Source organism: Arachis ipaensis, chromosome B04 (assembly GCF_000816755.2).
Source record: "Arachis ipaensis cultivar K30076 chromosome B04, Araip1.1, whole genome shotgun sequence".
Taxonomy (NCBI): domain Eukaryota; kingdom Viridiplantae; phylum Streptophyta; class Magnoliopsida; order Fabales; family Fabaceae; genus Arachis; species Arachis ipaensis.
Window position 1 is genome coordinate 48,024,631 of NC_029788.2, and position 13,651 is coordinate 48,038,281.

At 40.4% G+C, this 13,651-nt stretch overlaps 1 protein-coding gene across 1 annotated transcript; it reads right to left on the minus strand.

Annotated features, from left to right (window-relative positions):
* LOC107636439 lies at positions 4,169 to 6,552 on the minus strand. The gene is made up of 4 exons (XM_016339947.1): positions 6,153 to 6,552; positions 5,711 to 6,071; positions 4,607 to 4,913; positions 4,169 to 4,492 (listed from the first exon to the last, which is right to left on the minus strand). Exons 1-4 carry the CDS (start codon positions 6,550 to 6,552, stop codon positions 4,169 to 4,171), a joined length of 1,392 nt encoding a protein of 463 aa, XP_016195433.1.

The following is a 13,651-nucleotide window of genomic DNA, read 5'->3' on the forward strand; positions in this document are numbered from 1 at the left end:
ATCTAAGCAACAAGATGAACCGTTAGTTGTTCAAACTCGAAAAATCCCCGGCGACGGTGCCAAAAACTTGGTGAACAGAATTGTGATCACACTTTTCACAACTCCGGTATAACTAACCAGCAAGTGCACTGGGTCGTCCAAGTAATACCTTACACGAGTAAGGGTCGATCCCACGGAGATTGTCGGCTTGAAGCAAGCTATGGTTCTCCTGTAAATCTTAGTCAGGCGGATTCAAGTGGTTATGAGGTTTTGATAATTAAAAGATAAATAAAACATAAAATAAAATAAGATACTTATGTAATTCATTGGTGGGAATTTCAGATAAGTGTTTGGAGATGCTTTCTTGCTTCTGAACCTCTGCTTTCCTATTGTCTTCATCCAATCATGCGTGCTCCCTTCCATGGGAAGATGTATGATCCTCTCAGTGAAAATGGTTCAAGTACGGTTTCTGCACGGCTAATCAACTGTCGGATTTCTCGTCTCGGATGAAAAATACCAGGTACAGCTACCGCACGGCTAATCATCTGTCGGTTCTCACTTATGTCGGAATAGGATCTCTCTATCCTTTTGCACACTGTCACTGCGCCCAACATTCACGAGTTTAAAGCTCGTCACAATCATCCCTTCCCAGATCTTACTCGGAATACCACAGACAAGGTTTAGACTTTTCGGATCTCAGGAATGCTGCCAATTGGTTCTAGCCTCTACCACGAAGGTTCTAATCTCACAGACTCATTTCGTGAATTAGAGACCCAAGAGATTATACTCCAGCTGTCATCCAATGACTACGTTGAATATCATGTAGACCGCTTGTGGTTGTCAAGCATGCGGATCTTGGCTAAGCGAGTAACGAAGATAGTGGGTGATTGTCACGGGTCACCCCTTCATTCTGACTTAACTGAATTAAGTACGAGAGTATATCTTGGAGAAGAAGTAGGTGTGAATTGAAAGAAAAACAATAGTACTTGCATTAATTCATGAAGAACAGCAGAGCTCCGCACCTTAATCTATGAGGTGTAGAAACTCCACCGTAGAAAATACATAAGAGAAAAAGGTCTAGGCATGGCCGAATGGCCAGCCTCCCAAATAAAACATAGGATAATAATTCACAGATGTGAATACAATAGTAAAACGTGCTATTTATACTAAAACTATTTACTAAGGATTACAGAAAATAAGTAACTAAGTGCAGATAGTGTAGAAATCTACTTCCGTGGCCCACTCGGTGTGTGCTTGGACTGAGCATTGAACTTTACACATACATAGGTGTTCTCTTGAGTTAAATGCCAGCTTGGATGCCAGTTTGGGCGTTTAACTCCAGTTCTGGTGCCAGTTCTGGCGTTTTACGCCAGAAAAGGATCTCTAGCTGGCGTTTAGATGCCAGTTTGGGCCAACAAATCTCGGGCAAAGTATGGACTATTATATATTGCTCGAAAGCCCAAGATGTCTACTTTCCAACACAATTAAGATCATGCCGATTGGGCTTCTGTAGCTCCAGAAAATCCATTTCACGTGAAGGAAGGTCAGAATCCAACAGCATCTGCAGTCCTTTCTCAGCCTCTGAATCAGACTTTTGCTCAGGTCCCTCAATTTTAGCCAGAAAATATCTGAAATTAAAGAAAAACACACAAACTCATAGTAAAGTCTAGAAATGTGATTTTTTCATAAAAACTAATAAAAAATAATAAAAAGTAACTAAAACATACTAAAAACTATGTAAAAACAATGCCAAAAAGGGTATAAATTATCCGCTCATCAATGATGCTGTAGATTAGTATAGCTCTTTCCAATGTTACCTTCGAAGTGTTGGAGGTGGGGTTGAGGATCCCCTCACAAAGTCTAGCCACCCTCTAACTTGAGGGCTCAAGTCTCTTCTTCTCAGCTGGTTTAGCCTTCCATCCTTGCCATTGATCTACTGAACATTGAGGACACAAATTTCACTCAAGATCTCTTAAAATCCAAGATCAATTTATTTCACCCATTCTTCATAGCTCTGGGTGGAACTTGTACACTTCACCATCAGCATTCTATCTATGTTGGAAGGGCTGTAGTCGATGCTTTTCCCCCTCACATAACTTTGGTAGTCATATGGTTGCCTAGGTTGAGGGACAGCATTGGCATAGAACTCCCTGACCAAGCTTTCCACCACCTTCTTAGGTGAGTTGCACAAGAGTGCCCAGCCTCTATTGTTGAATTCTATGTTGATCTCCCTATGCTCATCTCTTCCTAGTTAGAAGCCAATCTCAGGGATAATCTGCCTCTCACTCACCCACCTATAAAACTAGTTTTGGTGGAAGGAGGAAAGGAACTTGAACTCATTGTAGCTCATAGAACCTGAGCTAGCTTCCTTAGTCTTTCTTTTCTTTGAAGTGGTGGCTTTTGGAGGTGCCATTTGGTTGTGATGAAAGGGTTTTGAAAGAGTGATGAAAGGTTAAAGAAGGAAGAAAAGGGAAGAAAGCAAATCGAAGGTTTTCTCCAACACTAAACTTAGGACTTGATTATCCCAATCAAGAACAAGAAAGAAGGATAGAAAGAGGGTAAGAAAGAAATAAAGGAAGCCAAGAAAGAAAGATGGAGAGTAAGGGTGTCAGATGAGAGGAGTTTGAAGTGTGAAGAAGAGGGTTGGATGAGTCCATTATATAGGGTAAGATAGGAAATCTGGAAGGTGGGGATTGAAAGCAAACTTGAATGTTTTCCCACTTGGGAGTGGCGCCCAGAGTGGGAAGAGGTGCCAACCCCTATCTCTTCAGCTTTCCTCAGGTTTTTGAGTTCCAAAGTGTGAAGTACACTTTGACTCCTTGACTTGATGAGTGATCAATGGCATGTGGGCCCCACCTCTTCTTGAAAATTCAGTTATAACCCTTATTAGTGATTAAAATTTGCTTCAAATTTCTCTTGTTAAATTGTATTTAATGGGTGTCTCTTGGACACCAAACTTAGATTCATTGCATACAGTTATTGGTCTCATTATTGGACTTTATTGTGTACATTATGAATGGAATAATTTTAATTCCTTCATACTCTTCCACTTCCATCTCATATGTACACAATTAATTATCCCTTTCATTCATCGCACCAATATACCATATGCATTAGGATTTAATTAATTGGGCTGAATATTGATTGCACGTGTGGATCCCTCTTGGTGGTGGCCACATCAAACTTAGTTTTGGGCTTACTATTGAAATCAATTCAGTTTTGTCATGTAAGCTCAAAACAAGTGGGTTGGTGGCCACACCAAACTTAGCTCTTTAGCTAATTTCTCAACCCAATTAACGACATCCTATATTGTGGCAACCAAGGTTGCACTTCCAGCATGCTAAAACTTTTGGAGCTTAAATCATGGAAACTATCAACCAATTAATCTAACAACTGGACTGAAATTGAAACAATCTAAGTGACTAAACATAAACTACTCTAGAAAGCATGAAATTGAAAGGATATGAGTGTTGGGGTGCCTCCCAACTAGCACTTCTTTAACGTCATTAGCTACACGATCTTTCCTCTTTAGCTGAGGTTATAGTTTACCCTTTGCTCATCCAATGAGTCCCTCAAGTAATGCTTAAGCCTGTGGCCATTGATAGTGAAAGTCCTCTGTATTTTGTCATCCATAAGTTTCACATGACCATAAGGAGAAGCCTTGATGACTGTAAATGGTCCAGACCATCTTGACTTCTACTTCCCTGGGAAAAACTTGAGCCTTGAGTTGTACAATAGCACTTTTTGACCTTCTACAAACTCCCTTCTTGCTAGCTTTTAATCATGCCATTTCTTTGCTTTCTCCTTGTAAATCTTGGCATTTTCATAAGCTTGAGATCTGAATTCTTCTAATTCATTGAGCTGTAGCAATCTTCTTTCCCCAGCTGCTTGATTATCAAAGTTCAACCTCTTTAGAGCCCAAAATGCTCTATGTTCAAGCTCCACTGGTAAATGACAAGCCTTTCCAAATACCAATTGGTATGGAGGCATACCAATGGGTGTCTTAAAAGCTGTTCTATAAGCCCACAATGCATCGTCTAGCTTCTTGGACCAATCTTTTCTTGAGTTCCCAACAGTCTTCTTAAGGATTTGCTTGAGCTCTCTATTTGAAATTTCAGCTTGACCATTGGTTTGTGGGTGGTATGGGGTTGCTACCTTGTACTTGACACCATATTTTAGGAGGAGTGTCTCAAGTTGCTTGTTGCAAAAGTGAGATCCCCCCATCACTTATAAGAGCTCTTGGAATCCTAATCCGGCTAAATATGTTCTTCCTCAAGAATTTGATCACTACTTTGTTGTCATTTGTTGATGTAGCTTTGGCTTCTACCCATTTGGACATATAATCCATAGCCACCAATATGTAATTGTTTGAGAATGAGGTTGGAAATGGTCCCATAAAATCAATACCCCATACATCAAACAACTCCAACTCCATGATAAATCTTTGTGGCATTTCATTCTTTTTGGGTAGGTTTCCAGCTCTTTGACACTCATTGCACCTTGTCACAAATTCCTTTGCATATTTGAATATTGTAGGCCAAAAGAAACCACATTACAATACCTTGGCTGCAGTTCTTTCTCCACTAAAATGTCCTCCATAGGTGGATCCATGGCAATGCTAAAGAACCTCTTGTCCTTCTTCATGAGAGATGCACCTTTTTAGGATACCATCAGCACATTTCTTGAAGAGGTAAGGATCATCCCAAATATAGTGCTTGGCATCATTGATGAGCTTCCTTCTCAAGTGCTTGTTGATGTTAGACGGTAATTCTCCAATGGCCTTGAAATTGGCAATATTTGTGAACCATGTAGTCTCTTGGATCATCATCCATTGTTCATCCGGAAAATTTTCATTCACCCCAGGGCTATGTACTTCTTCTCCTTCATGTGGGATCCTTGATAGGTGGTCAGCCACCTTATTCTCTGCTCCACTTCTATCCTTAATTTCAATGTTGAATTCTTAGAGTATTAGGTTCCATCTTATCATTTAGGCTTGGATTCTTGCTTAGTTAGCAAGTATTTAAGTGCTGCATGGTCAGTAAACATAATGACTTTAGAACTAATAAGGTAAGATCTAAATTTATCAAATGCAAAAACTATAGCAAGGAGTTCTTTTTCTGTTGTGGTGTAGTTTCTTTGGGCTTCATTTAGAACCTTGCTAGTATAATAGATGACATGCACTAGCTTGTCTCTCCTTTGTCCTAAAACAGCACCAATAGCAAAATCTGATGCATCACAAATCAATTCAAAAGGTAAATCCCAGCTAGGTGGTGCTATAATAGATGCAGAGGAGAGTTTATTTTTAAGGTCATCAAAGGCTTGCATACATTCTCTATCAAAGATAAAAGGTACATTAGAGACAAGCAAGTTCCTTAAAGGTTTAGCAATATTTGAAAAGTCTCTAATGAACCTTCTATAAAACCAAGCATGCTCCAAGAAACTCCCAATTGCTTTGACATTGCAAGGTGGGGATAATTTCTCAATCACTTCCACCTTGGCCCTGTCCCCCTCTATGCATTTCTTAGAGATTTTGTGGCCAAGGACCACCCCTTCAGTGACCATAAAATGACATTTTTTCCAGTTCAAAACTAGGTTAGTCTCTTGGCATCTCTTTAGCACCAAGGCAAAGTCCTGTAAGCATTTAGAAAATGAATCACTAAACATAGAAAAATCATCCATAAGAACTTCAATAAACCTTTCAATCATATCAGAAAAAATGGACAGAATGCACCTTTGGATTGTGGCAGGTGCATTGCACAATCCAAAGGGCATTCGTCTATATGCAAAAGCACCATAAGGGCAAGTAAAGAAAGTATTCTCTTGGTCTTTAGGGTCTACTACAATCTGATTGTAACATGAGTATCCATCCAAGAAACAGTAGTATTCATGTCCAGCAAGCCTCTCCAACATTTGATCCATGAAGGGCAGAGGAAAATGGTCCTTCCTTGTGGCTTCATTGAGCTTCCTATAATCTATGCACATGCGCCATCCAGTCACTGTTCTTCTTAGTATCAATTTATTTCTTTCATTTGGCACAACTGTGATTCCTTCCTTCTTAGGAACTATTTGAACAGGGCTCACCCAAGGGCTAACTGAGATGCGGTAAATCACCCCTGCTTACAACAACTTTAGCACCTCTTTTTATATGACTTCCTTCATTGATGGATTCAAACTTCTTTGTGGCTGTCTTGAGGGCTTGGCATCTTCCTCAAGAAGGATTTTATGCATGCACATTGAAGGGATAATCCCCTCCACCACTCCATGAGGAAACTTGAATGTTCTATCAGCTAATTGAAGTACCATTCTTGCTGGTTTGGCCTCTTTAATTCTTATTCTCTTCATCATGGCTAAGGACATAAGATTGATGCTGGCTCCCAAATCACACAATGCTTTTTCAATGCTAATATCTCCTATGATGCAGGGGATTTGGAAGCTCCCAGGGTCCTTCATCTTTTGGGGAAGCTTCTTTTGTATGATGGCACTACATTCCTCTGTGAGCACCACATTTTTCTTTTCTCCCCAATTCCTTTTATTGGTTATAAGCTCCTTTAGGAACTTGGCATAGAGGGGCATTTACTCTAATGCCTCAGCAAAAGGTATGTTAATTTGGAGCCTCCTAAAGATATCCAAGAACCTAGAAAACTGGCTGTCCTTCCCATCTTTTCCCAGCCTTTGTGGGTAGGGAGCATTTGGTACATAAAGCTTCAAGACTTGCTTTAGTAGAGATGGATCAAGTGTCTCTGCTTCCTTCTTGGTTTCTGAGTCATTTGTAGCCTCTTCTTTTTGCAAGTTATGACTTGAGGATGCCTCATTCACCACCTTCCCACTTCTTAGTGTGATGGCCTTGCATTCTCCTCTTGGGTTCGACCTCAAGTGGCACTGATGCACGGAAACTTGTCCCTTAACAAATCTCTCTCGGCAAGTATACCGAATTGTCGTCAAGTAAAAACTCACAGTAGAGTGAGGTCGAATCCCACAGGGATTGATTGGTCAAGCAACTTTAATTGGAAGAATGTTCTAGTTGAACTAAGCAGAAAGTGAGTGATCCATCAAATTACAACAGAGCTCCCTAACCCAATGAAAGGGGTTTAGTTGTTCATAGCTCTGGGAATGGAAAGCAAAGATGGAGAGTACATTATGAAAGTTAAACTAGAAGTGCAGAGAAAGTAAAAATACAGAGAGTAATTCTAATAATGCCCAAAAGCTCTTTTCTAGTTCAAAGCTCTCCCTATTTATACTATTCTTCTGATCTTCTAGTTGGCTCTTCAAGTCTTGGATATGGGCCTTTGGATCTTGAGTTGAAGCAGTTATCTTCTTCAGTGGGCTCAGCTTTACTTGCAAAGAAAGTGTGAAGTAGGCAGGGACTTTAGCTTAGGGCGTTAGTGGTGTTAATGTTAAGTGAAAATGTGGGGTTAAGAACGTTAGTGACAATCACCTTTTTCACTAACGTTTCGAACCCAAAGTGGTCCACGTTAACTTCAACGTTAGTGGCACCAACATGACCACTAATGTTGCCTCTTGGTCCTTCGTGCACGTTATTAGGGTTTACCTTTTTCAATAACGTTGAGAGTTCCCCTTTCTCCCTACGTTAGAGTTCACGTTAGAATAGTTAACGTGGCCTTTAACGTAGGCTTGCCAAATCTTCGAGAGCGTTAGTGACACTTATCTTTGTCACTAACGCTTCAGAATGCCCCTACTTCCCACGTTAGAGTTCACGATAACTAGGTTAACGTGACTTCTAACGTGGTATTGATAGCCATCTCCAACGTTAGTGACAAAGGTGAGTGTCACTAACCTTGGCTCATCATCCCTCTTCTCCACGTTAGCTTCCACGTTAATGTAATTAATGTGGCAACTAACGTGGCTCATAGTGGCTCAATCCAACGTTAGTGACAAAGGTGAGTGTCACTAACGTTGGTGATTCTTGCTCCCTCCACGTTAGAGTCCACGTTAACTAGGTTAACGTGCCTTTTAACGTAGCCAATATGGGCTTAGTCCAACGTTAGTGACAAAGGTGAGTGTCACTAACGTTGGCATCTTCTTCTTCTTCCACGTTAGAGCTCACGTTAACTAAGTTAACGTGGCTCTTAACGTGGCCAATTGCCCCTTTTGGAACGTTAGTGGCACTTACTTTTACCACTAACGTTGGAGTTCTACTTTTCTTCCACGTTAGCTTCCACGTTAACATAGTTATGTTAACGTGGCAACTGACGTGGGCTATGATGGCTCACGAAGGCATTATTGGCAATTACTTTTCTCATTAACGTTGCAAGCTAGCCTTCATTCCATGTTAGTGGTCACGTTAGCTAGACTAACGTGGTTCTTCCTTGCTTCCTTTATCCTGAAATCAAGCAATAAAGTGTATCAAAGCTCTAATCCAAGTTATGAGACATGCATCATTCAATTTGTCCTTTAATTCATGAATAATTCTCATGAAATCATGTAAAATTCACAATGTTTGCTTGAATCAAGATGTAAGTGATTATTTACCCAAAACTTGCTTATTTCCTAAGAAAATGCATGAAACTACCTTAAAACCATAAAGAAAAGGTCAGTGAAACTGGCCAAAATGCCCTGGCATCAGGCACACACCTTGTGGATGATGAAGTTGGCGTGCCACGCCCAGCCTGGCATACCACGCCCAGCCTGGCATACCACGCCCAGCCTGGCGTGCCACGCCCATTATGGGTCTTCACTAATGCTCTCTGGAATTTATAGTTGGCATGCCACGCCTAGCCCTGGCGTGCCACACCCATACTGAAGCTTTGTTGTCCCTTCTCTGGAGTTTAAAGTTCACGTGTCACGCTTGGCCTTGGCATGCCACGCCCCTTATGCTTTATCTCCTTGGTGTGCCACGCCTGGCCTTGGCGTGCCACGCCCATTGAAAGCTTCATGGACTCTTCTCTAGACTTGTTAACTGGCGTGCCACGCCTTCGATCTCAAGTGGCACACCCATTGTATTTCTTTCACTTTGCTCTCTGAACTTGATAGCTAGCGTGCCACACCCACTCAATTTGTTGGCGTTTGCGCCAAGTGGCACGCCCAGCTTCTCTTTCTTGTTTCCTTCTTCTTTTGATGCTATTTTCACCTAAAATTCAAACAAAACTCATTTCAAAGAAATGTACTATAAAATTCATCATTTAGTTCATGAAATTACATTAGTTGAATGAGATTTCACTATTTCTATGGTCCTTTTAAAAAAGAGAAAGAGGTAGATGATGCAAGTCATCAGTTATGAGCTGGATGGCTGTATTAATATTGAATTATGGCTGAGCATGAATATGTATGATTACTAATTTGATAATGTGATTGTTTCACTTCCAAATATCTGAGATACAAGTTTTCCTGGTGAAAGCAGTGGCTAGCCACCACGTACTCCAAGTTGAGACTCGATACTTTGCTGACCCTATGTCGTAAGTGTGGCCGAACACTGTGAAAGTTTCGGATGAGCTCGCCCCCGTGGAATAACACTGGTGTATGTTGATTGATTATAATTATGAATTGTTTGAGTTTAGGGGATGCACAACAGAAGGACAGTCCAATGGTTAGCTACCAGGAATTATCGGGTTGGATTTATAACCGACAGATGAGACTCATCAGCCAATAGGACAGGCATGCATCATATGCATCTATATGTTTGTTTGGTATGCCTTATTTGGATTGCCTAAGTGATTGCATAAACTATTTGCTACTTGTTTATTTGTTGTATATGCTTTCTATCTATGATTTCCTTGTATGTAATAATTGTGTTTGTAACATTTGATTCCGGTGGTGGTTGGGAGGTTCAGAAAAGTTGGAAAGGAGAGTTTTAGATAGACTGAAGACCCTTAGCTAGTTGTCTATTTTATTCTATGGTTTAGTTTTGTTTATAAGATTTAATTATATGTCAGAAGTTCTAAGATTGCCTCCGGCTTTCCCAGGACATTATATGTTAGATATGTGGGCACTGTTACCATGCTGAGAACCTCTGGTTCTCACCCCATACGAATTTTTGTCATTTTCAGATGTAGAATGTGAGGACCTCGTTGAGGCATGCTGGATGCTTCTGATAGCGAAGATCTTTGAGCTGTTGGAACTTTATTTTGGTTATATGTATTTATATAGATACTTATTATCTCCACTTATTATATATATGATGTGTTAACTTTCTCTTAGAGGTTATTTTAGAGAAACAGGTTCTATAACTCTGAATTTTGGGTTCTTTTGGATTCTCTTATATATCCGTATATACACATATGTGCTCTGGCCGATATAGCCTTCGCGAGCCGAGTTTTGAGCTTTGATATTTGTACCTTGGAACTCTCATTTATTTATATCCATGTCAGCTTACTTTTATGTTGCTTCATTTACTTTATCACTTCGTGAGCATTGTGCTTTTCGATTAAATGATTTTGCTTTACCCTTTCTTCAAAGGCTCATAGTTATAAATCTTTTTCACTATATTATATATATAATTTTGTTTTTAGAGGTCGTAATACCTCACCACCTCTGTCTTATGACTTAAGCATAAGATTTTATGTGGTAGGGTGTTACACTCGCCGTCGCTTGAATGGGAGAGTTCCTCAACTCCCTGGCTAGAGTAGTACACACTCCAACCATACGAAGCCCTCCACATGCCAAGTAATGGAGGTGGTTTTAATGAGCCACATCATCCGTGCTCAGGTGGTAGAAAGGGAGGACATTCTTCCCCCCTCCCCATGCCAGGGCGCCAAAACTCTTTGAGTAAATGCTCTCATTGTCATCCAACTTCTGTTTCTTGAAGGGAGGTTTGGTGGAAGAAGGACACGTAGGGGAAGGCTCAGGAGGGATAACCTTGGAGAGAAGAGTAGGAATGACGACCTTCTGCTCAGATAGACCTGATCCCGACTTCCTAGGGGAAGATCAGACAGAAGATCTGGCCCTAACCTCCTTTTGCTACTGGAGAATCTTGGCAATGACTGTCTTCATGGTGTTCTAAAGAAATTTTAGGGCTGATTTTAGAGCTAGACTTTCTACAAAACAAATCAAACACACTCAGAAACAACACTTACAAATAATAGAATTCAACAAGTAAAGGAAGAAAGAACTATCGAGATCAAACTTTAGAAGGCTGGGATCTCCCAAATATCTTTCTGTATCCAAATGGGGAGCTTGATGACAAGTCATCTTAGACTAGTTTTACTAGCATTTTTACTTTTTTTCCTTAGGTTTCATGCATCTTCTTGAGCAATAAGTAAGTGATTGGATTGAAATTTCATGCTTGTCTTGATTCAATCAAACATTGTTAATTTTATGCATTACCATGAGATTTATGCAAGATTTATTTGATTATTGTAAAGTGATGCAAATCTTATGATTTTGGCAAGGCTTTGATTGCATTTGGTTGATTGATGACAGATGAAAAGATGCAAGGAAAAAATAGAGAAAGAAGCAGGGCAGAGGAACGCTACGTTTATTTGGAGAACACTACGTTCCCCTGCAGCATAAGCCTTGGCGCTACGCTCACTTTCAAAGAACATTACGCTCTTCAGTGACGCGCACGCCTACAAGACGCGCACGCATAGAACAAGCATTTTGGAAGATCCATGCGAACACGTAGATGATGCGTACGTGTGGGTGTGATCTACGCTCTCAAGCCAAGAGCGCTACGCTCTTCATCAACGAGCACCTGCGAAAACTTTCAAAATTGGGATTCAACTTTGGCTATCGACACGTACGTGTCAGTGTCGCATACGCATGGGTGGGGCTATAGTGGAGGATCGCGAAAACGCGTGGATGGAGCGGTAGCGTGGAAGACGCATACGCGTGGGACAGCGTTCTCAAAGCGAGCATTGCGTTCTCAAGGAGAGCGCTACCAAAGGACGCGTGGGCATGCATCACGCGTACGCGTGACAAGTACTGAACCAGTGACGACGCGCACGCGTAGAAGACGCGTACACGTGGGTACCTGAGCGCTGCGCTCTCTTTAAGAACGCTACGTTCTCCTGAAGCAGAAAAAAAGTACCAACACAGACCCATTCTGACCTGCTTCAACAGATGCTAAAAAGCCCAATCTAAGTACCTGAAGACTGAATTGGAAAGTGTATAAATAATGGGGAATTTGATTTAAAACGGAAGCTAGCTAGCAGATTTTGGAAGGCTAAGGAGTCGGGGAACCCATTTGGGAAATCCTGCACTCATTTTCACAGATATTTTCCTTTTCTGCAATTTTTCTGCATTTTCTTTTCTTTCTGTTTTGTATTAGAGCGATGATGAACTAAACCCCAGATTCATTAGGGGGAGCAGCTCTATTGTAATTCCAATGAATCAATGAAATTCTTCTTCTTCTCAATTCATTTGTGTAGCTATAGGATAACTTCTATTTTGATTGTGAATTACTCACTTCGAAAAGGGGGTTTAATTTAATTGAATGCTTGTGTGAGCCTCAGAAGGGGAATCACTTGCATTAGAATTGGAGCTCTATCCTTCACTACTCTCTTGATCAACACCATTCGGGAGGAATTGAGATCTTGAGAGTTAGTGTGGCTTATGGATGAGAGACATGCACTTAACCTCTTCTCATGACAATTAGATCAAGGAATTGGCAAGATTGATTGTGATTAGAGAGATAGGATTGCCAAGGAATTGGGATCCAATCAATTTCAATCTGCCATAGATCTATTCATATGATTGAGAAAGGAGTTGAGACCCATTTGATTTATGAAGGATTAGGATATCTCCAATCCCTAATGAACCATTTTCTTTGAATTCTTTTCAACTTAGATCTCTGATTTCACTGCAGTTTACATGGTCCATCTCTATTTTGATTCTCTGCACCCAATTTCCTTTATAATTTGTGCAATTTAAGTTTTCTGATTATTTAAGTTTATGCATTTTTATTTTCCTGCACTTTAAGATTCAATTAGTTACATTCCTTGCAATTTAAGATTTAGTTCTTTTAATTTCTTGCACTTTATGTTTTAGTCATTTAAGCTTCTTGCCATTTACTTTTCAAGCTCTTTACATTCTGCACTTTAGATTTCTTGCAATTTACTTTCTGTTAATCCAATTCCACTCAATTCATCAATATTTACTTAACTAGACTAATCACCATACTACAATTGCTTGATCCATCAATCCCTGTGGGATCGACCTCACTTTCGTGAGTTTTACTACTTGATGTGACCTGGTACAATTGCCAGTTAGTTTGTGCGGAATCAATTTTCCCTCATCAGAGCTTGGCCCCATATACACAACAAAAAATCTACAACACCCCTCTCTAGGTCATCTAACTCAGCTAGATCACACCTAACGGTTATAAGGGTATCTTGCCAGTATAAGGGAAAAGGAGGTTCTTGGTTCTCGGGCAAAAAGAAATGTCGGACACCCTCATCACCCCAGACTTTAAAAAAGTGATTTTCGAAATCATGAAAAGAATCTTCAAAGATAGAGAAAACCTTCCGACCTTGTACATCTCGTAAGGATATCCACCCCGACTTCTTTGTTGAACTATAGGGTATGGTTGCAACAAAGAGATAGAATAATATGTTTAAAGTAGGTCGTACATCCAACTTCTTGCATAGGAGCTAGTACATTTTTCATAAATGCCCAAGATTTTCGGTATAACTGAGAAGGGGCAAGGTTAGAAGACCGCAACACCTCCATCTCAAAGTTTTTAAATGGAAGTTGGACACCTAACCTGGTGAAGAAACAA